Here is a 25,283-nt window from a genome sequence, read left to right as displayed (position 1 = left end):
GTAAAACTGTAAGACTCTGCTAGATTACATTTCCTGCTTCAAAATACTGAAAAACAACCAAAATTGTGACACGTTGGAACTAACATGAAGATAATGTTGTGATTTGTCTACCTCCAAAATTCATTAGGAACCTAACCTCCAAGGTTAGGAGGAGAGACCTTTAGGAAGATATTAGAGCATGAGGATTCTTATTTCTTGGATAGTTTATCAAATAGTTGGAGGGAACTAGCTAGTACCCCATTCCTTTCACTACCTCCTCCTCCTCTTTCTTCTTTTTCTATATGAGGATATAAGAAGAAGGTACCATCTGAGAAATAAAGAACAGCCCTCACAAGGCATGAAATTTGTACCTTGACCTTGGCCTTCACAGTCTCCAGAACTGTGAAGGAATAAATTGTCTAGTCTCAGGCATTTTGTCATAGCAGTCCAAGTTGACAAAGATATATCTATTTATCAGTTAAACAGAATTAAGATTTAGCAAATAAAATTACATTATGGTTACCTAACCTTGGAGACTGAACTTAAGCTATCAGCATGCTTAACTATCCTTAACTGTATCCTTAGCTCTCTAAACAATTTTAATTTGACACAAGGTCTTGTTAACTTGCTTTATGTCACAGACTTTTCATGGGGAGACACAACACATATATCCATTCACCCAAGAAAGAGAACCTATAACAGACCAAGGTAACAATTGCACCAATTTTTAATTTAATAAACCAAATGAGTGAGTTTTTATTGAGTTTAATAACAGGAGTATGAATGAGTGAAAGGTTACTTTCAAGGAGTAGGGATAACTCAAATGCATTTGCATCTCTAGAAAGTCCATCCTAAGCGTGAGTGATGAGTTCCTCAAACTGCAACTCGGGAACATTGTTTGCAGTTCCAAACTCTTTCTTTATGCAGTTTGGTTGGTTAGAGGTCATCATTCTCAGCAACTATTTATTCTCTTTTATATTGTTGGTAAGGGTCATTACTCATCTTCCAAGTTCTATTGTTAGAAGACATGTGACCTTTTGTTTGCCTCCTGTTTACTACCTGAGACTCCCAAATGAAGGGTTTTGATTTGAAGGGAATATTACAATTCAGAAGAACATGGCTTACAGCAATTGATCAGGCTGGCCTTGAACTCACAATCATAGCTTAGGAAGATCTTGAACTTATAGTCTATCCACCTTAGCCTCCCATGGATCTGGAATTCAAGTCATGTATTATTGTGCACAAAAATTTCAGAAGGAAACTGGGTCTGCAAAGGTGAATTGACTGATTAGAACTTTAATGACAGTGAAGAGTTTGGAATTTGTATGTCCAGAGCCCAATTACAATTTATCATTGGCTGCCTTTAGCCCTTTAGCCTTTCCTTGTCTACCTTATATCCTATGACTAACAGATAAAAACCTTCTGGAATGTGTTAAAAAATCTTAGGTTTTACTAATCAAAGGGCCAAGAGTTATCAGATAACATCTAGACTTCCCAACCTATGGGTTGCAACCTCTTTGGGGTTGTATATCAGATATCCTGCCTATTAGATATTTATAATACAATTCATAACTGTAAAAATTATGGTTATGAAGTATCAGTGAAATAACTTTATGGTTAGGTGTGGGGCGCCGCCCACACATTCCCACGCATTCGCCATTACAAGATGGCGCTGATATCCGGCTGGAGTTAACAGTAAATAAGCCATGTGCGCACACGCTGGGTAACTTTTCCGCCTCATGAGTTCCGCCTCTTCCGTGGCGTCATAGGGCCTGGTGAGTTTCAACCAATCAGGGGGCTCCGCGTCCAAGGCAAGGACTGATCCCTTTATAGGGGGCGAGCTGGATAGCTCTCTCTCTTCTTCCTTTCTTCTCTCTCTCTTCCTCTCTCTCTTCTTCCTCTCTTCTTCCTCTCTTTCTCCCGTTGGTTTTCGGCCGTCTCGTGGAGCTTGTTCGTCCTGTTCGTCTTCTTGGATTTCTTGGTTTTCTCCGTCTTTTTCGTCACGTGAAGCAAGTACTGGTTTTCCAGAGCAATAAAGTTTACCGCAGAAGGATTCTATTTTGTATGCCGCGTCGTTCTTGCAGGCGAGATGGTTGCGCGGGACAGTTAGGGGGTCACTACAACATGAGAAAGTGTAATAAAGGGAATAAAAGGTTGCAGCATTAAGAAGGCTGAGAACCACTAATAAAGGGTCCATACCTGAGATTTTTTCCACTGTGCTTTAACTGCCTATTTAACATTTCCATCAGTGTATTTTAAGTGTCTTGATATACAAATTTCTTGATTGTGTCATTATGAAAGCTTCATGAAACTTCTTCCACGTTGTAACCTAAATCTGTTCCAGGCCAAGATCACTCAGATTTGACTTCAGAATAAGCCATCTTTTATCCTCTTTGAGGTAAGTTGTGTTTTGTTTTGTGTTGATATTACCATCTCTGGCTTGTCACCTGGGTTTTGATAAAGGTTAAAAGTCATTTAGTAGATGGCAATACCATTCAATATGAAAAAAACATTCTTTTTAACAAACTGTGCTAGGACAACTAGGAGAGCCACATACAGGAGATGAAATTAGATGCTATATACAATAGGAAAAATTAAAAAATGATTAAAAACTCAAGCAGGATCAAGTAGGCTTCATCCCTGGGATTCAAGGATGGTTTAATATACGGAAATCCATCAACGGACTCCACCATATAAAAAAACTCAAAGAAAAAAACCACATGGTCATCTCACTAGATGGGGAGAAAGCATTTGATAAAATTCAACATCCCTTCATGTTAAAAGTCTTAGAAAGAACAGGAATTCAAGGCCCATACTTAAACATAATAAAAAGCAATATACAGCAAACCAACAGCCAACATCAAACTTAATGGTGGCAAACTTGAAGCAATCCCACTAAAATCAGTGACTCGACAAGGCTACCCACTCTCCCCCTACCTATTCTACATAGTACTGGAAGTCCTGGCTGGAGCAATTAAACAGCAAAAGGAAATCAAAGGGATACAAATTGGAAAGGTAGAATTAAAACATCACTGTTTGCAGATGACATCATAGTGTACTTAAGTGACCCCAAAAATTCCACCAGAGAACTTTTACAGCTGATAAACAAGTTCAGCATAGTGGCTGGATATAAAATTAACTCAAACAAATCAGTAGCTTTCCTCTACCCAAAGGAAAAACATGTGGAGTAGAAATTAGGGAAACGATACCCTTCACAATAACCACAAAAAATATGAAATACTTCAGTGTGACTCTAACTAAGCAAGTGAAGGACCTGTATGACAAGAACTTTAAACCTCTAAAGAAGGAAATTGAGGAAAATAGAAAGATCTCCCATGCTCATGGATTGGAAGGATCAACATTGTAAAAATGGCCATCTTACCAAAAACAATCTACAGATTCAATGCAATCCCTATCCAAATTCTAACCCAATTCCTCATAGAGTTGGAAAGAGCAATGTGCAATTTTATCTGGAATAACAAAAGACCTAGAATAGCGAAATCCATCCTCAACAACAAGAAAACATCTATGGGAATCACTATTTCTGACCTTAAGGTGCATTACAAGGCAATTGTGCTAAAAATGGCATGGTCTAGAGATAGGCACGTGGCTCAATGGAATAGAATAGAAGATCCAGAAATGAGCCCTCACATATATGGTCACTTGATTTTTGACAAAGGAGCTGTAAACATTCAATGAAAAAAGAACAGCCTCTTCAACAAATGGTGTTGGTCCAACTGGCACTCAGCATGCAGAAGAATGAAAATAGACCCTTTCTTAGCTCTTTGTACAAAACTCAAGTGCAAGTGGATTAAAGATCTCCACATTAAACCAGGTACACTGAAACTATTAGAAGAGAAAGTAGAGAAAACATTAGAACACATAGGCACAGGAGAAAATTTCCTGAACAAAACACCAATGGCTCATGCTCTAAAGTCAAATATTGACAAATGGGACTTAATGATATTGCAAAGTTTCTGTAAGGCTAAGGACATTGTCATGAAAATAAAACGGCAGTCAACAGATTGGGAAAAGATCTTTACCAACCCACATCAGATAGAGGCCCAATATCCAAGGTATACAAAGAACTCAAGAACCTAGACACCAGAGAATCAAACAACCCTATTAAAAAATGGAGTACTGAGCTAAGGAAAAATTCTTAATTGAGGAATATCGAATGGCTGAGAAACATCTAAGGAAGTGCTCAACATCATTAGCCATCAGGGAAATGCAAATCAAAACAACCCTGAAATTCCATCTCACACCAGTCAGAATGACTAAGATCAAAAATTCAGATGACAGCAGATGCTGGTGAAGATGCAGAGAAAGAGGAACACTTCTCCATTGTTGATGGGGTTGTAAACTTGTACAACCACTCTGGAAATTAGTCTGGCGATTCCTCAGAACATTGGACATAGTACTACCTGAAGACCCAGTTATTCTACTTCTGGGCATATACCCCAGAGAAGTTCCAACATACAACAAAGACACATGCACCACAATGTTCATAGCAGCTCTATTTATAATATCCAGAAGCTGGTAAGGACCCAGATGTCCTTCAGTAGATGAATGGATACAAAAACTGTGGTATATTTACACAATGGAGTACTATTCAGCTATCAGAAACAGTGACTTTATGAAATTCTTAAGAAAATGGATGCATCTAGAGAATACCATCCTGAGTGAGATAACCCAGTCACAAAAAAAACAGACATAATATACAGTCACTGATAATTGGATACTAAAACCATTATGATTAATCTTTACACACCAAGAAAACTTTGACTAATTCCAGGTTACATCTTGTTTTACATGTACTTTATGCTCATTGTAATTAGTAAGATCTTAATGCACACTATCAAACCTTTAAAAAAAACCAAGCACTGACAAAAATGTATTTGTATACTTTTATGCAAGAATGCTTAAAATCTGTACATTTATCTTTGTTTTTTAAAATAAAATTGTTCAATTAAAAATCAATCACAACACATTATGCTTTATGTTTATGCAGCCTCATTGATAATAGTCTATTATGTCCATAAACTAGTTACTAGATAAAAATGTGGTATACCTACACATTGGACTATATTAAGCCACAAAAAAATAATGTGATTACATTTTAGTTTTCTTCTAGTGAATGATTATGAAAAAGCAGTGTGTTTTCCAATATATTTACAAGAAATAACATTACATAGTACAGGTAAAGAAAACAAATTATTCTAAAAAAAACACATGTACATTCATAACTAAGCAACTTAACAAAGTATAAGCAAGAAAGATAGTGTTCTCAGCTAGTTTTTCTTACTGACAGTCAGCAATTTGTGGTTACAAAGAAAGAAGTAATTATTTTTATTTATCCTTAAAATAATCTTGTAAAAAGCTTAAAAGAATCACAAATCTAAACTTTTATATAAAAACCAGTTATATCTGCCTTAAATTCTCAGAATGCATATCTACTCATCAGTAAATCTTAATAGATCATATCAGGAAGCTGAGGGCAAAAATGAGTGTAAGAAATCAATTATCAGTCCAACTTTAGTGAGAGTCACATCAGCCAGTATTGCCATTGTTCATGTTCCCTTACCATAAAGAGTCCCTAGTTAACATAAGAGTGTGTCTTTATGAACTTTAAGTGTTCCCTAAGATTTTCTACATTAGAGGCAGTAGTAAAAACATCTCAACCTAGTTTCACTAACAATTTTATTTTTCCAAATGTTTTCTAAGGGTGGTGGTCATTGCTGACAATGTACATCTCTAAGTTTTTCTCTAGGGTGGTGATACAATCATAATCTGCTCCAGCAGCAGTGCCTGAAAAATCAAGCATTAATGTTGTGAGTGCCAGAGATACTGCCCAGTGAGAGGGCTAGAAGCCCTCTTAGAGTTTACATACAATTCTTAGATTAAGAGGGATGTGAGGGAAGCAAGTAGAGAAGAACTCCATAACGGCATAAAGTCCTCAGAACATAGTCCTCAGAGTTGTGCCACATCAAGGTCCATGCATATGACTGTGGTAACTGGTGGGCTGCATTCCATGAGTTCTAAAGCCATTTGTTATTTCTCCTGCATGGCCCTTGACAGATCTCACTGTGTAACTATGGTTGTTGGTTTGAAACTTACTATGTAGACCTAGCCTTAAACTCATAGAGATCCACCTGCTTCTGCCTCTGATTTCTGGTCCCCCCCTTCCTCCCCCTTTCCTCCCTCCCTCTATGTCTCCCTGTCTCTGTCTGTCTGTCTGTCTGTCTGTCTGTCTGTCTGTCTGTCTGTCTCTCTCTCTCTCTCTCTCTTTCTCTCTCTCTGTGTGTGTGTGTGTGTGTAAATAAGACAGTCTGCCTATATAGTCCTGGTTGACTTTAAACTCACAATTTCCTACCTCTGACTCTTGAGTGCAGGGATTATTATTATGTTCAGTCTTTATTTTTATATCTCTTTAAAACCTTTTTATTAGCATATAATACTCATAGAACATAATGTATTTATGAGATTTTCATTTATGTATACAAGGTATTTTGGTCTAATTCACCCCTCTAAATCCTCTCTCATATGACTAAATATTGAAAACATTATTCTAAGCAAAAGAAATTAGTTCCAAAAGAATATACATTATATAGCTTCTGCTGCCAGACTTTTTTCTTCGGGGTAGACTAGGCAGTGTCTAGTCCCTCCTCATGACCAATGATAAACTAAAATTCAATTACATCAATGTTCACTCTGGGGAACCAATGAATTTATTAGGTTTACTTGCAAAGCATGAGTGAGTTTCTGCACTCATCATGAGTAATAGCTTCCCCATTGTTGAACAGATGGAGTATCCTTCTCACTCTAGCCCCTCCCAAAGACACTAAGACCACATGTGATTAGGCATAACTGTACAGAACTGATTGGAAGAAGTAATTTGGATACTAAGATGAGGGTTCAATGACCCTTCTTATCCTCTTCTTCTGTAAAGAAATGTCAATAGTCAACAGACCCCGGTTTCTATTGCTGTAAAGAGATACCATAGAAGAAAACATTTATTTGGGGCGGCTTACAGGTCCAAAGGTGTAGACCATTATTGACATAGCGGAAAGAATAGTAGTGCATAGGCAGACAGGGTGCTGGAGAAGGATCCAAGAGTTCTACATCTGAATCAACACACAGCAAGAAGAGTGAGAGACCCTGGCTTGGCCTAAGCATTTGAAACCTCAAAACCCCTAGTACCCCATGTCTTCCAACAAGACCACACTTACTCCAACAAAGTCAAACCTCTGAATATTGTCATTTCCTGATGACCAAGCATTCAAATATATGAACCTATGGGAGCTATTCCTATTTAAACTATCACACAACCATAATAGAATTGACAAGGCCAGCTATCCCAGTATTCTTCCTGTTAAGGTAAAAGTACCCAAGTTCTTTTGTGTTACTATTGAATAGATTTAACTTTCATTATCAAAATTATACTACAGGGGCTGAGGAGATAGCTCAGCAGGTAAGAGTGGTTGCTGTAGACAAATGAAGACATGAATTTAATAAACAATCTGGGTATATCTGTGTATATATGCACCTGGAATCTCAGAACTGTGGGGGAGGGAATGGAGAGAGGGTGATCACTAGAGCATCACTTAGAATCACTAAGAGAGCCTGTGTCAAGGGAACAAAGTAGAGAGTGATAGAAAAGGCCATCATTTGGCTTTCACATGAATGTATAGGCATGCCTATATACATTTATGCTCATTTATCACACACAGGTACACTATACTTATATACATATATGTATACATACAGAAAATTAAATTATTGGCTGCAGTGGCATTTGAAACACTAATTTTTCTGAATTCATGCCTTCCAGTAGGGAAGAAGAGAAGGCAGACCTCTTCATGTTAAAGACATTGGGACTTTACATGGTCAATGCTGCTTAAACCAATTAGCCAAATCTTAGTAAGTGGTAAGTGGCTTAATGCACTAACTTAAATGTGTGGTCACATTTATTATGCCATCATATTGAAGCAAGAAATTAGGGATTCTGTTATTACAAAAGAGAACTGGACTATACTCAGCCATGCCTTGTATTCTAGGTTTGTCAACTACTTCCCCAAATTTCTTTGTCTCTTTATCCTCTTTTTTTTTTCTTACAACTTTATTTACAAAAGAGGGAGATACGTGTACAGATTTTAAAAAGCATTTTGGCATAAAACTATATGAACATATTTTTGTTGGTACTTGATTTTTTTTAAAGATTTGATAGTATGCATTGAATCTTTGTCCTCTTTTTAAAATTCTCTTTTTTTTTCTCTGTATTTTTATGTGTATTTGGAATGTGTGGACACATGTGTGTGGATATACATGTGGTGTTCATGAATGTGGATGTCAAAGGTTAATGTTGGGTTAACTAATCACTATTAATCCTCAATAAATATTTACTTTAACCCTAGCCCTAGACAGCTTGACCCAGGAATATTCTAGCTTTGCCTCCAGAGCTTTGGGATTATAAGCTTTTATGTAGGCTTTTATGTAGGCACCAAGGATTAGAACCCTAGTCCTCTTTGCAGTGCTAATGATAGGAATGCAAGTGTACACTTTCATGTTCAGTTCAACTTCTGGGTTTTTGACTCAGCTATTTGCAGAAATGTACTCAAAGTAGTTTGTATATTCTGTGATTTGTAGTACATGCATTACTTTAGCTGATAGAGTATAATTTTTATCATTAAAGTGGTCCTTAAAATGATATTTATGAAACCTTAAAAACATTTTTCTCAGATCAAGCGAATCAAAGCTCACCATTGGACAGATTCAAAGAGAGTAATAGATAATAGCCTGGCTTTTTTTTTTTTTAAAGAGTAATGTTATGTTATATTGTGTACTGACATGTGCTATAAATTTTTTTGTTGTTGTTATTGTTTTTCCAGCAAAATAGGATAGGTTTATTATAGAAGAAAGAATTAACAAGATAGGAGACTGTCTAGTTGAGTAAATACATGCAGATGAGAATTTTGAATTGTTGGTAGTAGCAGTGCCCATAATTACTGCCTCAGTGTGGGTTGCATAGTGAGTGAGTTCTAGGCCAACTTGAGCATGACCTCACCTCAAAAAAAAAAAAAAAAAAAAAAAAAACAAATCAACTAACCAAAAACAGAAAAGGTGGGCGACTAGAGAGCTTGATCAGCAGTTAATAGCATTTGCTATTTTTGCAGAGGACCTGGGTTTGGTTCCTAGCACCCATCTGGTGGCTCACAATCATCCCAAACTCCAGTTCTAGGGGATTCAGCACCCTTTTACGACTTCTGCTGGTATCGAGCACACATGCAGTATATATACATACATGCAGGCAGAACACTCGTATACATACAAAATAAATATTTTAAAATAAAACTAATTTACAAATGGCTTCAGTATGGCACAGAAATCTAATTGGGACATTTTGACAGGAAAGTGGTTTTTTTGTTGTTGGTGGTGGTTTTTGTTTTCATTTTTTAAATGAAAACTGCTGAGAAAGACCCGGCACAGAAACAGAACCTGAGGAAGAGTTTTGGAAATGTGTGGAAACATACAAGAACCTCTTGCTAGGCATTGGTGGCACATACCTGTAATTCTAGCACTTGGGAAGCAGAGGCAGGCAGATCTCTGAGTTCGACACAGAGAAAACATGTCTTGAAAAAAAAAGAGAAAAACAAAACAAAACAAGAAGAAGAAGAAAAAGAACTTTTTAATTTTCTATGTGGCTAGAACAGCAAGTTTAAGGACATCTGAAATGTGTGGAAACACAGTCAGATGCTCTTTGGCAAAATCACGGTGATGATTATGAGACTATGTTGAAGTTCTTTTGACAAGTGTCATCCAGTAAGGAAGATATTGAAGGGTGGAATAGATGAAGGAATGATTCAAAAAGCACATGGAAAGAGACTTTGCCTGAGACAGGAACAAAAACACTTTTTACTGTGAGCCTGGATTCGAGTCCCTGGAGCAGTTTTTCCTTTGATGAAGTCAGAGCTGAGGTAGCTGGGCCTGTCCATTCCTCTCAACAGGGATATGGTAAGCTTGCTATTCAACTAAAAAGTATGCAAGTAGGGTGATGCAGACACCAGAAAAGGCCCATGTCCTCTTAATGCCTTTTGGATATGATGTGACTTATTCAAAGTGATCATCAAATACACACAAGATGTACAGTCAGATAAATCATGACTTACCACAGAGTACATCTGAGTCTACAGAAGAATCGAAAGAGGATGGTGATGACTGACTTGGAGACTCAGGACTGATGTTTACCCATTTATTTAGTCTCTTCACTGAACCACACAGGACCACTGCCACCCTTTTTGAGGAAGCAGTTATGTATGTTGCTGAATAATGAAGACAAGAGAGGGTGATGGGAAATGACTGCTTCTATAAAGAATCAAATTCTGTTTATAGAATGTGACCCTGTCACTCCTTACACACCAAGAAAACGTTGACTAATTCCGGGTTACACCCTGTTTTACATGTACTTTTTGCTCATTGTAACTAGTAAGACCTTAATGCAGAGTATCAAACCTTAAAAAAAAAAAAAAAAAAAAAAAAAAAAAAAAAAAAAAAAAGCCAAGCACTGACACAATTGTATTTGTATACATAAAAATTTTTTTCTTTTATCTTTGTTTTTTAAAATAAAGTTTAAAAAAAAAGAATGTGACCCTGTAGACAGCAAGAGAAGAAAAAAATTTTGATGAGATTTACAGGCAAAATAAACAAGATAGAGAACTGTAATTCTATATGTATAACTTTATTATACTGTACCCCATAAATATGTATAATTATTATGTGTTGATAAAAAACAAAACAAAAAGGCAGTCTTAACTCACACTGAGTCCTTGGAGAACACAGTACCTTTCTAGTAGGGAAGAGACAAGGATGTGTCTATGGCTAAGAAATAACCCAGAAGCCACAGAGAACCTGCTAGCCACTGATTTTGGAAATGCAATCCTTTTTCAGCACCTATAAGCTAGAGATAGTGGTTTCTATATCAGGGTTATGATGTATATAACATGCTTTGAAGAATGCACGACTCACAATCTCAAAAACCTTGATCTTATTCACAGGGTGCACTTTTTTGCTTAGTAGAATATCACAAATATCTTCTAAGAAAAATTACAGACTCATCGTCTTTACTGACAAATTCATGTAATGAGGCCTATATAGAATTATCTGGAAGATATACAGTGCCTAGTATTTCAACCTTCCTAATGCTGTGACCCTTTAATTCAGTTCCTCATGTTGTGGTAATCCCCCAACCATTAAATTATTTTTGTTGCTACTTCATAACTGCAATTTTTCTACTGTTATCACTTGTAATGTAAATGTCTGATAAGAGACCTTTGTGGAAGGATCGTTTAACCCCAAAGAGGTTTTGACCCACAGATTGAGAACTACGTCCTGGAGGCTTACTGAGTACATACAGGTGTTGTGTAGCAATTTTCTCCCAGATAGAATAGTTAATCTTAACAGAAGTCCAATACATAGAATGTTCTTTTTTCCCCACAAAGCAATTTTAATACTTTGTGCCCAGGCTAGCAGCATCTTGTACTGTGACATTCCTATACATACATAAGCATTTTATCTGAGTACAAATGTTAAACATAGAATAATGTAAGCAATGGCCTATACAGAGGTAAACAGACATGTATGTTATTTTTCTTGAATCATTGTGCTGCATAGTAATTACAATTACATGTCAGTATCATGTTACTGATTGAGAAAACACTTTGAACTATGAGGTATGGTAGCTCCCTGTAAGAGAGCATAACATGTAAACCTGAATAGTCTGAGTGATTTTTTTTTTAGCTGCCATGAATGGGAAAAACAAAATTATCCAGCACTTAAGTGTTCTGTAGGCCCACTGCACTCCAGGGGGCTTTGAATTCCCACCTCAGCAAAGTTAGCCTGTTAGAAGCCTTCTTGGTGTTCTAATCTCTCAGACATCACCCTTTCCAACACTCTGGCCCTTCTTCAGCTGCCCTGGCTTCCTCAGTCTAGCATCTCTTCTCAGCTGCCCCTCCTCTCATCCCCCAGTCTTCTTCACCTTCTTTAGCCTCCACTTCTCTTTAAGACACCCCCTTTCCTCAGCCTTTATTCCCGCCTCAGCGTGGTTCCCCCTACTCAGCTCTCTGAAGTCTCCCATCACCCCTCAGCTAGTTTTGGGTTCCTCGGCCCTCATCCCTCTTCAGCTGTCGGTGCTGCGCCGCGCTGGGAGGCGCTGTGGGGTTTTGGATTTGCTCCTCCCCTTCCCTACCTCCCTGCGTTCTGAGTGGTCGAGAGGAAGAGGACCAGCTGGAGCCCGCATCCGTACGCACTGGCTGCCGCAGGGCCCAGCAAGCAGGTGGAGCTCAGCCTTCCACGGAGCTTTGGGCGGTGGACCGCAGTGACGCGGCCTGAGACATGGCGGCCACGCGCCTTTGAGGCCGCAGAGCCGGAGGCTCTTGCTGCGCGAGCTGCTCCTCACCATGCAGCTTGGTTGCTGACTGCCGGGGCGCGTGGCCCGCAGGATCCCGGCTGCGGTCGTCACCTTGCAGTCTCCATGCTGCAGGGTGTATTCCTCCCATATTCCATGTATTCCTCTTCAGTGCTTCCGGCCGTGTAGCAGCCGCTGCCGGCCGGGCCTCAGGGCGCTCTGCCTATTCATCAGGCACTTTTCCTTTCCATTTTTATTTCCATTCCTATTTGCTTCTCCTTTTCCCTTCTGCTTTGCGTCTATCTTCGCCACCTCGCTATGGCCGCAGAAGAGGCGCTGAAGACGGTAGACCAGTATAAGACTGAAATAGAGAGACTGACCAAGGAGCTCACAGAAACGACCCACGAGAAGATTCAGGCTGCGGAGTATGGGCTGGTGGTGCTGGAGGAGAAACTGACTCTCAAGCAACAGTATGACGAGCTGGAGGCCGAGTATGACGGTCTCAAACAAGAGCTGGAGCAACTCAAAGAGGTGAGCTACCCGGCTCCTATTTCCCTCTCCAGGTTTGGCATTTCTCAGCGCAGTCATCACTGTGAAGAAGTCAGAAGGGATATAGCCAGAAGGACTTCATCTTAGAGCCCTTTGTTGATAAGAGAACATTGAAAGAGTCCATTGTTTTCACCAGTAGAAAAATTACCCAAGAAATGAATGCATAAGCTGGAATGGGAAGCTCTTTATCATGTGGGGGAGGGAGACCCATAAGAAGTCTTCAGGCTTCAGGGCTGGCAGGTAACATCGAACTGGGTTGAAATCCATAAATCCAACTTCTCAAACTGCTGTTATTTCAAACCCAGGTATCAATGACCATTGCATAATCCATCCAATTGATGAGGTTTGTGCCTGAGAACCTACAATTTCAGGGTGGTAGGATTTGGTACCTTGGTTGTCTGCCGAGTAATTGCTCCTTGGTGAAATAGGAACTAGTTATTAGGAATCACCAATCCCGTTTGACGTTGGCTTTAGTCCTTGTCATGGGGCTGTAGGAGGAAAACAACTTTGCTAGGTGGTTTTGCTGTCCTTAATTTCACCTCTGAGCAAGGTTGGGCTATGCTTACGTCTTATAGAAGGCACCCTGAGGAAAATTAAATTCACCTCCATATGGTGAGAAATGAGAAAGAAATGTAAAATATATGGATATCTGTGTCTTGCCTATAAAATATGGCCCTTCAAGTTGAAATTACTGTATTTATAAAACCAGAATATCACTATTGTTCTGTGAATAACATTTTCCCCCTATTTTTGTTTCTTTCTTCTAAGGGTAATGTACAGAAAGAAAATAATGGATGTATATTTATGTCCAACCATATACTCAAGGATTTTTTAAGTCACTGGGAGTAGCAAGCAATCACATATAAATGTTTAGCATACATAAACATTGCTTTTCTGTGTGATAAGTTTTTATTTTTAGGTGCATACTAAAAATTTAAATGTTAGGCATATCATACATAAATAGAAGTACTTTTCTTATAATCTGTTTGTTTTAGGGAAAGGGAAGGCCCAGTTTTGTATTGTTACAATTAAAAAACATAAGTTATGACATTCTAATCAACCCATCTTCTAACTCATAAATAATACTTATATCTTCAATTATGCTGTTTTAGTCAGATGCTTAAGTACCAAAAAATGTGTAAATAGATATAATTAAAAATCATAGATAGAGTTATAGTTTTTACATATCAGGCTATATATTCTAGTTCATGTTTTTTTTGCTGTAGTCATCTGGTTTTAATGGTGTTTAAATATGTCTTAGATTATGTCTTAGGCTGACATGTTTAAATGTAGTGGTGTTAAATTTTAGGAAGTAAGGAAAGAGATGATTATTGTAGTTCTCAAAGATATTTCCATGATGTCTTTATTTATTGACTATGCTTTGGCAAGGTGGAGAAATGCAAGCCAATGTTAAGTCATCATTTCCTTGATAAAAAAAGGTGGACTTATTTGATGGGATAAAATATGTTTGTTAATAGACCTTTCTTCTTGAGCCAAACAACACTTTTAGGGATATTTATGTGTTGTACTTACTAAATACACTAAGCCTTAATACAGTTGTTTTTGTCTTTAGTAAACAATACAGTATTAAAGGAATGAATTTACCTCTTATTTATTTAAGGTTGATAGATAGAATTGTATGTATTTATTATGTGTAGAATTATGTTTTGCAACATACATGTTATGTCTTTTCAAGCTAATGCATTGCTTCATATAATTATCTTTTTTTTCTTTGTGGTAACACAACATTCATTCTGTATTTTTAAAGAGTAAATATATTGGCATTATAGTCATTATGCTACACAGTGAATTTCTTAAACGTATTCCTCTTATCTAACTGTAATAATGAATCTTTTCATCAATATCTCTCCTTTTAAGCAGTCAACACCTCTAATAACTACCATTTACTTCTCTGATTTCTTATATGCATAAGATAATAAAATATTTGTTTTTTTGTGCCTGGCTTATTTAATTTAATTTAATATAATACAAAATCTTTAACACAGAGCTTAGTACATAATAAGAATAAAAATAAGTATTTAGTTGAGATTATTACCTAAATGTACCAAGTTTTAAATACAAAACAATTATGCAAAACAACACATTCTAATGATGATGCCACATACAAGTCATGTATTGCATGTGAATATGTATGTAGGTCAGAGGACATCTATTTTTTAGACAACTTGTTTTTTGAAACAGTATCTCTCATTGACCTGAAACTTGCTAAGTATGCCAGGTTGGCTGGTCAGTAGTGAACCCTAGGGATCCACCTGTATCTGCCTCCCCAGTGCTGAGGTTACAAGTGTGCACCACCATGCTATGCTTTTGGAAGCATCAAATTTAGGTCCTAATGTTTGTGTGTGTGTGTGTGTGTGTAATATATGTATATAACCAAATATATATAACCAAATAAGCCATTTCTCAACCCTGGAAGCTATTGCTTTAAAACATTCTGGGGGAAGGGGCAAGATGGCTCGGAGGGTAAAGTTTTTTGTTGCCAAGCTTGATGAACTTGAGTTCAATTTCTTTCCCTTCACCCTGTTTCTACATGGTGGAGAAAGAGGGCCCACTCTTGCAGGTTGTTTCCCTATCTCACATGAGTCTCTCTCTCTCTCTCTCTCTCTCTCTCTCTCTCTCTCTCTCTCTCTCTCTCTCTCTCTCTCTCTCTCTCTCTCTCTCTCACATACACACACACAATGTAATTAAAATTTTCACAGCAACAGAAAGTAAATTAGGCCAACAACATAGTACATTTTCTTTTATGTGTTCTCCCTTCTGACTATCATTGCTCCTTTGGTAAATACTCTTAGTACTTACTTTAAATGTCTTTGAACATATGAATCTATATGTAGATTTCTTTATGTTCTTCGTTTTTATAAAATCAGGTGTGAAGGTTTGGTATTAATTAGGGAGGATTGATAAGGCGGCTCAAGTTCTGTCCTGATAGTTTGGAAGGTTGTGAGAGAGGAAAAATGAGTAGTTGTTTATGGAAGAGACTGAGATTTGATTTGATGACCTAAAGCAGCCTTGTGTGTTGATATCAAGGGAATAGATAGATGGTTTTGTTGGTGGATTATTGGTGATTTTGCTTCCCTGTCTTGTGGCTGGTGATGGAAATATGTGCATCAGCATAATGCCTGGCTGGTTTCCACAGCTAGGGAGCCAGTCCTGCAGTGTGACCACATCCTGCTCACTCTAGATCTTGGTGTGAAGCCAGGATGATTCAGGCCGTTGGATATTATTTGCACATCACTCCTTATTTTTCTCTGACATTTGAATTTTGATGTAGACTACCTACTAGTGTCTTATAAGCACTTCAGGTCGTGTACAGCGTCTCATAAGAGAAAAGAGCAGAAACATGAGTCTGTCAGCAAGTTTCTTACCCATTAAAATGGAGGGAGAGAAAGGTGGCTACTGGTGCCTTTTCCTCCTGGAATCTAATCACTTTGGCTATAAAACCAAGTGACTGAATGACCTCAAAATATTTACTATGTAATAAACCTGGCCCACTGTTTTAGAGCTACCTAGTTTGCTTGTGTACCTACCTTTTCCTTTTCAAATTCCTTCTACTATTCCCAAACTATAAAATATCTACATTGGTTGCATTAGCTTTCACCCAGCCCTTTTCTATATTTTCTTTTGTTCTGCTTGTTCAGTTCTAGCCATAATATTTCACTGTTTGATAAGCTCTTCTGAAGTAATTAATAGTTCTCATATGAACACCTGGCCCAGACACATTTCCCTCTGAACTCATTTACTTTTCTAATTTTCTATATTTTATTTTAGAACCGATTCATGCAGTTTATTACTGAAATACCTGTACCTGACTTCATAGAAGGAGGGAGAGAGGATGAATATGAATATGAACATGGAGTGAGGTTATACTCCAGAACCATTCTAAAAATCTTTTGACTCCATAACTCTTTAGATTATATTTTTAAAGTTGACATAAATTCTTAATGTTGGAGGGATACTAGAAATTAAATTTTTTATTTTTTAATTTTGTGTGTGTTTGAGTGTGTTGTATGGATAAATTAATATCATATGTATGCTTGGTGCCTGTGGAGTTAGAAGTGGAAGATAGTATCAGATTCCCTGTAACTGGGATTATAAATGGCACCATGTGGGTGCTGGGAATTGAACTGGGGTCCTCTGCAAGAGCAACAAGTGCTCTTAGCAGCTAAGCCATCTCTCCAGGCCTGAGATTATCTGGTTTAGTGATCTAGTGATCAGGATTACAAGAAGGTAAGTTTTGTTAATATTTTAAAATAATTTAGAGCTGCAAATCTTTCTTAAGTGAATCCTCAGGTATTCTATATAAACCACTGGAGTTATTTTTGATCTATTTTTATATTCAAGATGGTTTTTTATTGCAGGAAAAGAAAATAGTTTATCTTTGTAAGTTACATTAAAGTGGTTTCAATAAGATATGCAATTTATAAAAGGAAACATTTGGTTGGAGACTTGTTCATAGTTTCAGAATGTTAATTCATCATTATCTCTGTGGGCAGCATGGTGATTGGCAGATAGGCCTGGCACTTGAGCAGTAACTAAGATTCTGATGGGCAGTAGAGATAGATGATATATATGATATACCCATATATAGATAGATAGATCAATCCTGAACCTGGCTTGACCCCTTCCCTGCCAGTGACATACCTCCTTCAACGAGGCTACATCTTCTAATCTTTCCCGAACAGTTCCACTAATTGGGGATGAAGCATTCAAACATATGATCTTATAGGGTCATTCTCAATCAAATGAAATCACCACAGGCTTCAAAACTAATCATTGCATTTTTAGAGAATAGTCATGATAAAGTATTTCAGAAAAACACAACGAAAGCAAAGGAAATCTAGACAGATAATATTTTAGTCACCATCAACCACTTCCAAATTTTAAAAAATGTGATGCCAATGTGATTCTGAAATTTGAAAAATGGGTATAAAAGAAATGCTGTAATTAAATAGATTTTTATGTAAAAAAATGATTGTTCATTTCTGTAGTAACATTAATTTATTTAATGTCTCTACTGTGTGAGAGTTAGAGATCTGGGTGTTGAAGAAACAGCAAAGAACATGGAGAAAGCTTCATATTCATGGAGCTTGTATTCTGTGTAGGAAAAAAAATAATAAAAATGAACAAGAAAACTAGATGCTATGTTAAATGTTGCTTTATGTTGTAGAGACAATTAAAAAAAAAAACCAGGAAGATGGCATGTATAATGGAGTTTGGGGCAACTGCTCATTGTTAGCATTTGTGCTGTTGTAGTGGGCAGTAGACTGAAAAAAAATGGAGAAGTGAGAGATGGGACTGGAGAGATGATTTCAGCCAGATAGTAAAGGCCCTTTCAGTCAGCCCTTACTAGCTAATGCCTCAGCATAGTGGGTTATAAGGCTACAGGAAGGATATCCCCCAAACAAGGAATCTGGAAGCCTCTTTGAGCATCAGGGGCTCCCTTAAATTAGAAAGTGGCTATGCCTCACTCTTATGATGGTGTATTAGGAAATTTGGAATTTTGCATTTTTCTCTGTGCTATGTAAATATGAACACTTTACAATTTAAAACTAAATTCTTTGGCTGTACAAGCCTAGTACAAGTGTTTGTAACACTTTCTAACATATGTGAGACCCTGGGTTCTATTCTAAGTATAATAAGAACCAAACTAAACTAAAAAAAGTCAAAGCAACTCCATTGCAAAAATGCAACTTGACAGAGGGAAAAAGCAACTAGAGATGTTGATTACTTTAAGATGAAAAAAATCTTAAGAAAAATTATTTTAGATATTTATTAATTACACATAAGGTGACTAACCATTATATTGTACAGACTGTTAGGTACTGCAGGTTCATTATTTCCCATCTTTAAACAATTGAATTAACATTTGTTTATTTATTTATTTTATGTGTTTGAGTATTTTGTCTGCATATATGTCTATGTACCACAGGCATGTCTGATGCTTGCAGAAGCCAGAGGAGGACATTGGAGTCTTTGAAACTGGAGTTTTAGATGCTCACAAGCTGCTTTGTGTATCTTGAGAATTGAATCTTGGTCCTATGGAAGAACAGTTAGTGCTCTTACCAGTCCCCTTGGAGAGTTTATTTTTGACAGGAAGAAAAGTAACAAAAGAGTACATAATAAATAATTTTGTGTAGGGATATGTGCTTAAAAACAAAGCAGGGTTATAGAATAATAAACCTAGTAGGAGCTAGTGGGAGAGGTAACATTAGAAATGAGAGTCAAGCAAAGTCTTTTTGAGAAGTTGATATTTAAGCTGAGTCCCAGGTGATAAGAATTAACAAGCCAGGAAGGGATTGTCCTGGGCTGTAAGCACAAGCAATGTAGCAATCATTTTATGGGAGCAAGCTTTGTGTTTGTGAAAACTGCACAGCTTTACTGGCATTTAATATGCAATGACCCTGTGAAGTATAGAATTCTGCTGTGCATTTTGGTTCTCTGTGGGATAATTAGGATTCTGACCCTGCCTACTAACAGCCAGTGTAGGCACTTTTCCCAAGTCAATGTGATAATAAAACACTCAGGTGTTTTAGATATTCTTTTTCTTTTCTTCCATAAGGCAATACTGCCATTAATTAAGAACCTCAGAAGACTTCAGGTATATCTGGAGTGGAAGGGGTGGGTATGGGAGGAAATGATAGTGAATTTGATTGGAACTAGTCTTTTGAGCCCTGAGATTGATTATATTTATACTTATAATATATACTGTTGTAACCTCAACTGGCTTAGGACTTTCTATGTAATCAGGCTTGACTTGACCTTACAGAGATTATCTGTTTCCCAAGTGCTAAGATTAAAGTTGTATACCACCATGCTGAGCAAGAAATCTGAATTTTATTTTAAGTAGAGTAGATGACAGCTCTAAAGGCTGTGGAAGAATAATCCAAGGTAGGAGACTATCTGAACAGCTCAGATAAGAGGTGATAGTGTCTTAGATTTGGAGGATCAATATCTGGGATGAGAAATGACCTGATTCAAGATGACTGGAGAATTTGCAAAAAAGATGGCTTCTCAGTTTCTAGGAGGAAACATAATCTCATACAAAGAGATATAAACTTGTAGGAATAAGGGGCTGGATAGTTGGCTTAGTGGTTAAGTGTTTTGGCTCCTTTTCCAGAGGACCTGGCTTTGATTGCTATCTTTCACATGATGGCTCACAAATGACTGTAACTCCAGTTCCAGGGGTTAAGTCACCCTCTTCTGTCTTACTTGTATACCAGTCATGCATGTGGTATGTAGATGTACCCATACACATAAAATAAGATAATAATAAAAACAATTAAAAATGAAGGAATAAAATAATCTCAATACAGTTTAGAAAACAAATGTTTATTTGAATTTTTTTTATGGATTCCAATTTTAATACTTTGTTTTTAAAAGGAATTTAAAAACCAGTCTGCCTTAACACATAATTTAGAAATGATTTATCATTTTGATAGAAAAGTAAGTATTCACCTACATATGACTGGACCTATGAACATTTCAATATGGAAAGAAGACAAACTCATAAGCCCCAATCCATGTCTGAGGAGCTGTAGACAATTAATGGGTACTGAAGCAGGGAAAGTCACATTCCTCTGTGGTTTAGCCACTGGTAAATTGCCCTTGCTCAAGTAAATACTGTCATAGCTATGCTCATGTAGGCAATGCACACACACACACACACACACACACACACACACACAACATGAAAGTAGGAAAATGACAAGTGAAAAGGTGAAAGAAGACAAGAGAGGAGAGAATATGATCAAAGTACTTTTTTTATGTATATATGAACTTGTGAAAAAATAAGTAAAAAAAAGAAAAGCATTATTCTATAGTTGTAGTATTCTCTGTATAGTTATATATTTCTCTGGTATAATTTACTGACTACATTTTATGAAGTACATTGAGCATAAAGCAATGTTTTCTGTTCCTATTACGAAGCTTGAAGTTGTCATTTTTCTTCCTATAAAGTAAAACAAATTGACCAGGCATATTCTTTTAACATTCTCTGAAAATAGGATGATACTAAAAATGATAAAAAAATCCTGATACTAAAATGAATGTCAGGATTTTATAAGACAAAAGGTTTTTAACTCATGGGATACAATATGTATACTCTAGATTACGAACTAGTAGACTGGGACATAAATATATCTAAAAACAACACTTTAAAGCTGAGTCTGGTGGTACATGCCTGTGAGTCAAGCACGCAGGAGGCAAAAGTAGGTGGAGCTTAGTGAGTTCAAGGTCAGCCTGGTCTACTTAATGAGTTCTAGGACAGCCAGGGCTGTGAAGAAAGATCTTGTCTCAAAAACAAACAAACAAACAAACAAACAATCCCCCAAAAACCAAAACAACAACACCCGCAACAAATTTACTCTTTCTTTCCTTTAGTAGGATTTTAATGACTTGCATTTCATGGCAGTCTTTAGAGGCTAAGAAGACAGGTATGTTGGGTTGGATAAGAACTTGATGCAATATTTGTTTTCATTAGCAGAAACTGAATGCATTATAAATGTTGGTTTATTGCTTCTAGAATATTATGTTCTGGTGTCCTGATCCTGGAACCAGTGGGTTGCAGATAGAGGACTGAATATGAAGAAGGGCCATCCATAGAGACATAAGGACAGACTGACTTAGCAGCCACATGACTAGAGCCTTCCCTGTTTGCTCATTGCAATATTGAAACAGAAGCCAAAATGCTAGTTGTTGGAGAATGAAGGAAGTGAGTCAGAAACTTGATGGATTTTGGAGCAGATGATTTCTAAATTATTTTCAGCACTATGACTATCGTTAAGTGTGCCTGTTTCCTTTATAACTTAGAATAAAGTTCTAATAACAACATGTGCTTAGAAATGGCAGGCTTTTAAATTTCACAAGCGAAATAAATACTTCAGTAATAAATGGCCACTCCAGCAAGCTTCAGATCAGAGACTGCAGACAGGCATCTCAGGGCCAGAATACATCCTAGCGATTGAGAAACATGATTAACATTAGGGAGTTTCCCTTTTCAACATAGAGTCATATAAAAAAACTGGATTTGGGACATTTTCAAAACATTGGAAGATTTCACAAATCCCTGGGACTACATTTCTTCATGAAACCAAGGACTGGAGCCTGGTGAATTTTCTTTCAGAAAATCTGTGACTCTCTAATGCAAACATCCATCATCCTATCTCATCCACATTGTTTTATTTTTTGTCTGTTCTTCTTCCCTGATTACAGAATCTGACACCTGCTGGCATTTGAGGTTTCCCTTTCTTCCTCCCCCTTCTCTTCTTCACTTCTCTGATAGTACAGGTGCCTGAATTCAAGGGCCTAATGTGCTGTATTAATGAGCTATGTTCTTAGCCCACCCAACACTGAGTTTTGGTGCTGATTCTAATTTACCATTCTAGGAAATAAAATAAAGAAAAAGGAAAGTGGAAAACGGGAAAGGAGAGTTGTTGAGGATGAACATGCTGAACAAAGAGCTTTGGCCCTTGATTAGGATCAGGACCCAAATTTCATTCTCAGCTTTATTTCTTATATCTTGAGGGTTCTATTATTTTATGTACTGAATAAGAACAATAAAAAGGGCTGATATATATATATATATATATATATATATATATATATATATATATATATTGAATGAGTAAATATAGGAACGTTAATTCTCATTCAGTGCTGTTTAGGGACATATATTAACTAGTTGCTTTTCCAACTACTGTGACAAAAGCAACTTGAAGGAGGTGTTTTGTGGTTTTTATTTTTATTTATTTTTTTGTCTTATAGTTTGAGAGAATACAGTTCACCATCGTAAAAGTACAGTGATGGGAGTGTGAGACTGTGGGTTTCATTGCATTTGCAGCCATAAAGCAGAGAAAGATGAGTGTTCACCTCACTTTCTTTTCCCCTCTTTTTATTACAGTCAGATTCTCCAGCCTATAGGATGGCACTGTCCATATTTCAGGGTGGATACACTTTCTTCAGTTACCCCTTTTTGGAAACACTTGTTATAGACATGCCCAGAGATGTGTCTCCTAGGTGACTACAAATCCAGTCAAGTTGACATGAATATTGAGCATCATAGAGGTGACCTTTTGTGGTCTCCTGAACCCAAGGCAACTATAATGTTACACTATTCTATAGTTGCTGAATTCTATGTGTTTTTCTTGTCCTGTTCAACTTTGAATTATTAAATACCAGGATAACATTCTGACTAATAAGAGAAAGAAAAAAGGGAGATGTCTGGGCATTTCTTGTCTTCTCTTTCTACATGTCCTCAGTCTCCTAATATGACCTTTCTATATCACTAGGAAGACATCTATCAATATCACTTTTGGACCAGGCCTGACCATTTTTTTAATAAATATGGATGTAGTTCTTTGCTAAGTATAACCCAGTTCTTTTGGAAACTTTAATTATCTTTGTTTATATCTTCAGAAATAGCTATTAGTACTTGTAACTAAAACATTGGATTAACATAAATCTGGTTTTCACCTAATACTTTGTGTTGTAAAGTTAGTATTGCAAACACATATGTCTATTTATGTACTTATTTATGTGTCTTTGTTTATCTATTTATTTATGGTTTTTTGAGACAGAGTTTCTCTGTGTTATCCTGGCTATCCTAGAACTCACTCTGTAGACCAGGCTGGACTCAAATTCAGAGATCTACCTGCCTCTGCCTCCCGAGTACTGTGATTAAAGGTGTGCGTTACTTCGGGATGTAAAGTGCATAAATTGATTAATGGAAAAAAAAGGTGTGGACCATCACTGCCCATATATTTGTATACTCTAAAGTCCTATACTCAATTTATTACTCGACATAGTTTTTCAAGAAGAATAAAAAGACAAAATGAACAGAATAGCTTTGAGTGGCTCATTTTTGTGATTTTAGTATTCAGAATGAAGAGGCAGGAGGATCAAGAATTTGAGCCCGGCCTGGGTTGCATAGCTACATCCTGTCTCAAACAAACATATATCTGTGACAAGATCCCTTTTCTTCTAAAGTAGCCAACTAATAAAAAGATAATCACAAACCTAGCAAATGTTCTACAGGAAAACCTGACACTGTTATTTGTAGCACACAAGGCCTTTGATATTCTGTATCAGCATATGACTTTTTTATGTATTAACAACAACAATAAAACAAAACTTATCTGTATGTGTTGATTATGTGACTTTTCCCCCTTTGTTTTTTTGAGACAAGATCTTTCTATATGGCCCAGACTGGCCTCAAACCTGTGATCTTTCTGCCTCAGCTTCTTAAGCACTGAGGTAGATCATTATGATGCCACCCGACTTAACTTTTTAAAATGTTTCTTTGTAGTCTGGCTAGAGAAAGTACTCTACTTTTTCATGAGATGTAGGTTTTAATTCAAATTCCCTGTTAACTGGGTAGGAGAGCAAGCCAAACATTAAAATTGTAAAAACAGCTAAATTGTGTTCTTCACTTAGCACATACCAGCTATTAGGCTGAATACTTTATATCTTAACCACCCTTAGCAGAATATGAAAATAGATACTACCATTATCCCATCTCTTGGACCCTGTCTTCCAAGTACTGGGATTAAAGACATGCATCACTATGCTTAACTTGAAAGTGAGTATTACTATTATTTATATTATATGGATTAAAAAAGTTGAAGCACAAATAGATTGTATAATCTGCCTACTTACTGAGAAAAATCAAATTTTGAGCCAAGCAATGCTAACACCAGTATTTGGTGTTTTTGTTTTTTCTTGAGACAAAATCTCACTATGTAGCCCTTCCTGGCTTGTCCCAAACCTTTTTATATAGATCAGATTGGTTTTAACTCACAGAGATCTGCCAGCCTTTTTCCACAACAACAATAAAAACATCATCAATAACAATAATCTCTCTAGAGTGGGGTAGGATGAGGGCAGGTGAAGGGAGCAGAGAGAAGCAGGATGTGGGGGCTTGCCAGGATTTTAAAAGACAGTGGTATAGTTATGAAAGGGAGGAAGGGAGTAGAATCTGGAATAGCCTGGAAGTTAGGGTAGAAAGGAAGGAATTTGCCAGTGGCTTTGATATTACACCTTACAGGAATGTCTTAATATGGACCAAAGGAGCCTGGGCGTTATTGTGGGGCTTTGATTTGTATTAGAGGTATATGCTAATAGAGAATCATTTGCCTCATTTGCCGTAGGTGGTTGTAGGAAAAAGGTACAAAGTGATGGCTTCTACCTGGGTTTCTGAGGAATGTTGAGTGTAGGCATTTATTTCTTTGCCAGCAATACTTTTCTGTTTAACTTGTCAGATTCATCCTGAGCTGAGTCCAGACTGCCACTTTAGGACACAAAGGACTGCCTTATTTGGGGGTGGTGGTCATTGGGACCT

The 25,283-nt window shown here is 37.1% G+C and overlaps 1 protein-coding gene across 4 annotated transcripts in view; it reads left to right on the top strand.

Annotated features, from left to right (window-relative positions):
• Positions 1-12,342: 12,342 nt before the first annotated feature.
• BICD1 (BICD cargo adaptor 1) overlaps positions 12,343-25,283 on the top strand; it is a gene marked incomplete at its 3' end in the record, with an annotated part of 129,703 nt that continues 116,762 nt past the window's right edge. For all 4 annotated transcript variants that reach the window (XM_080915038.1, XM_080915040.1, XM_080915039.1 and 1 more), the window contains exon 1: positions 12,343-12,910. In XM_080915038.1, coding sequence (XP_080771164.1) covers positions 12,698-12,910 — 213 coding nt within the window. In that variant the 5' untranslated portion in view covers positions 12,343-12,697. The remainder of the gene's footprint in view (positions 12,911-25,283) is intronic.

This window comes from Micromys minutus (genome assembly GCF_963924665.1).
Source record: "Micromys minutus genome assembly, chromosome: 3".
Taxonomy (NCBI): Eukaryota; Metazoa; Chordata; class Mammalia; order Rodentia; family Muridae; genus Micromys; species Micromys minutus.
The sequence above is the reverse complement of the archived record's forward strand: the minus strand, read 5'-3'. Positions and strand labels throughout refer to the sequence as shown.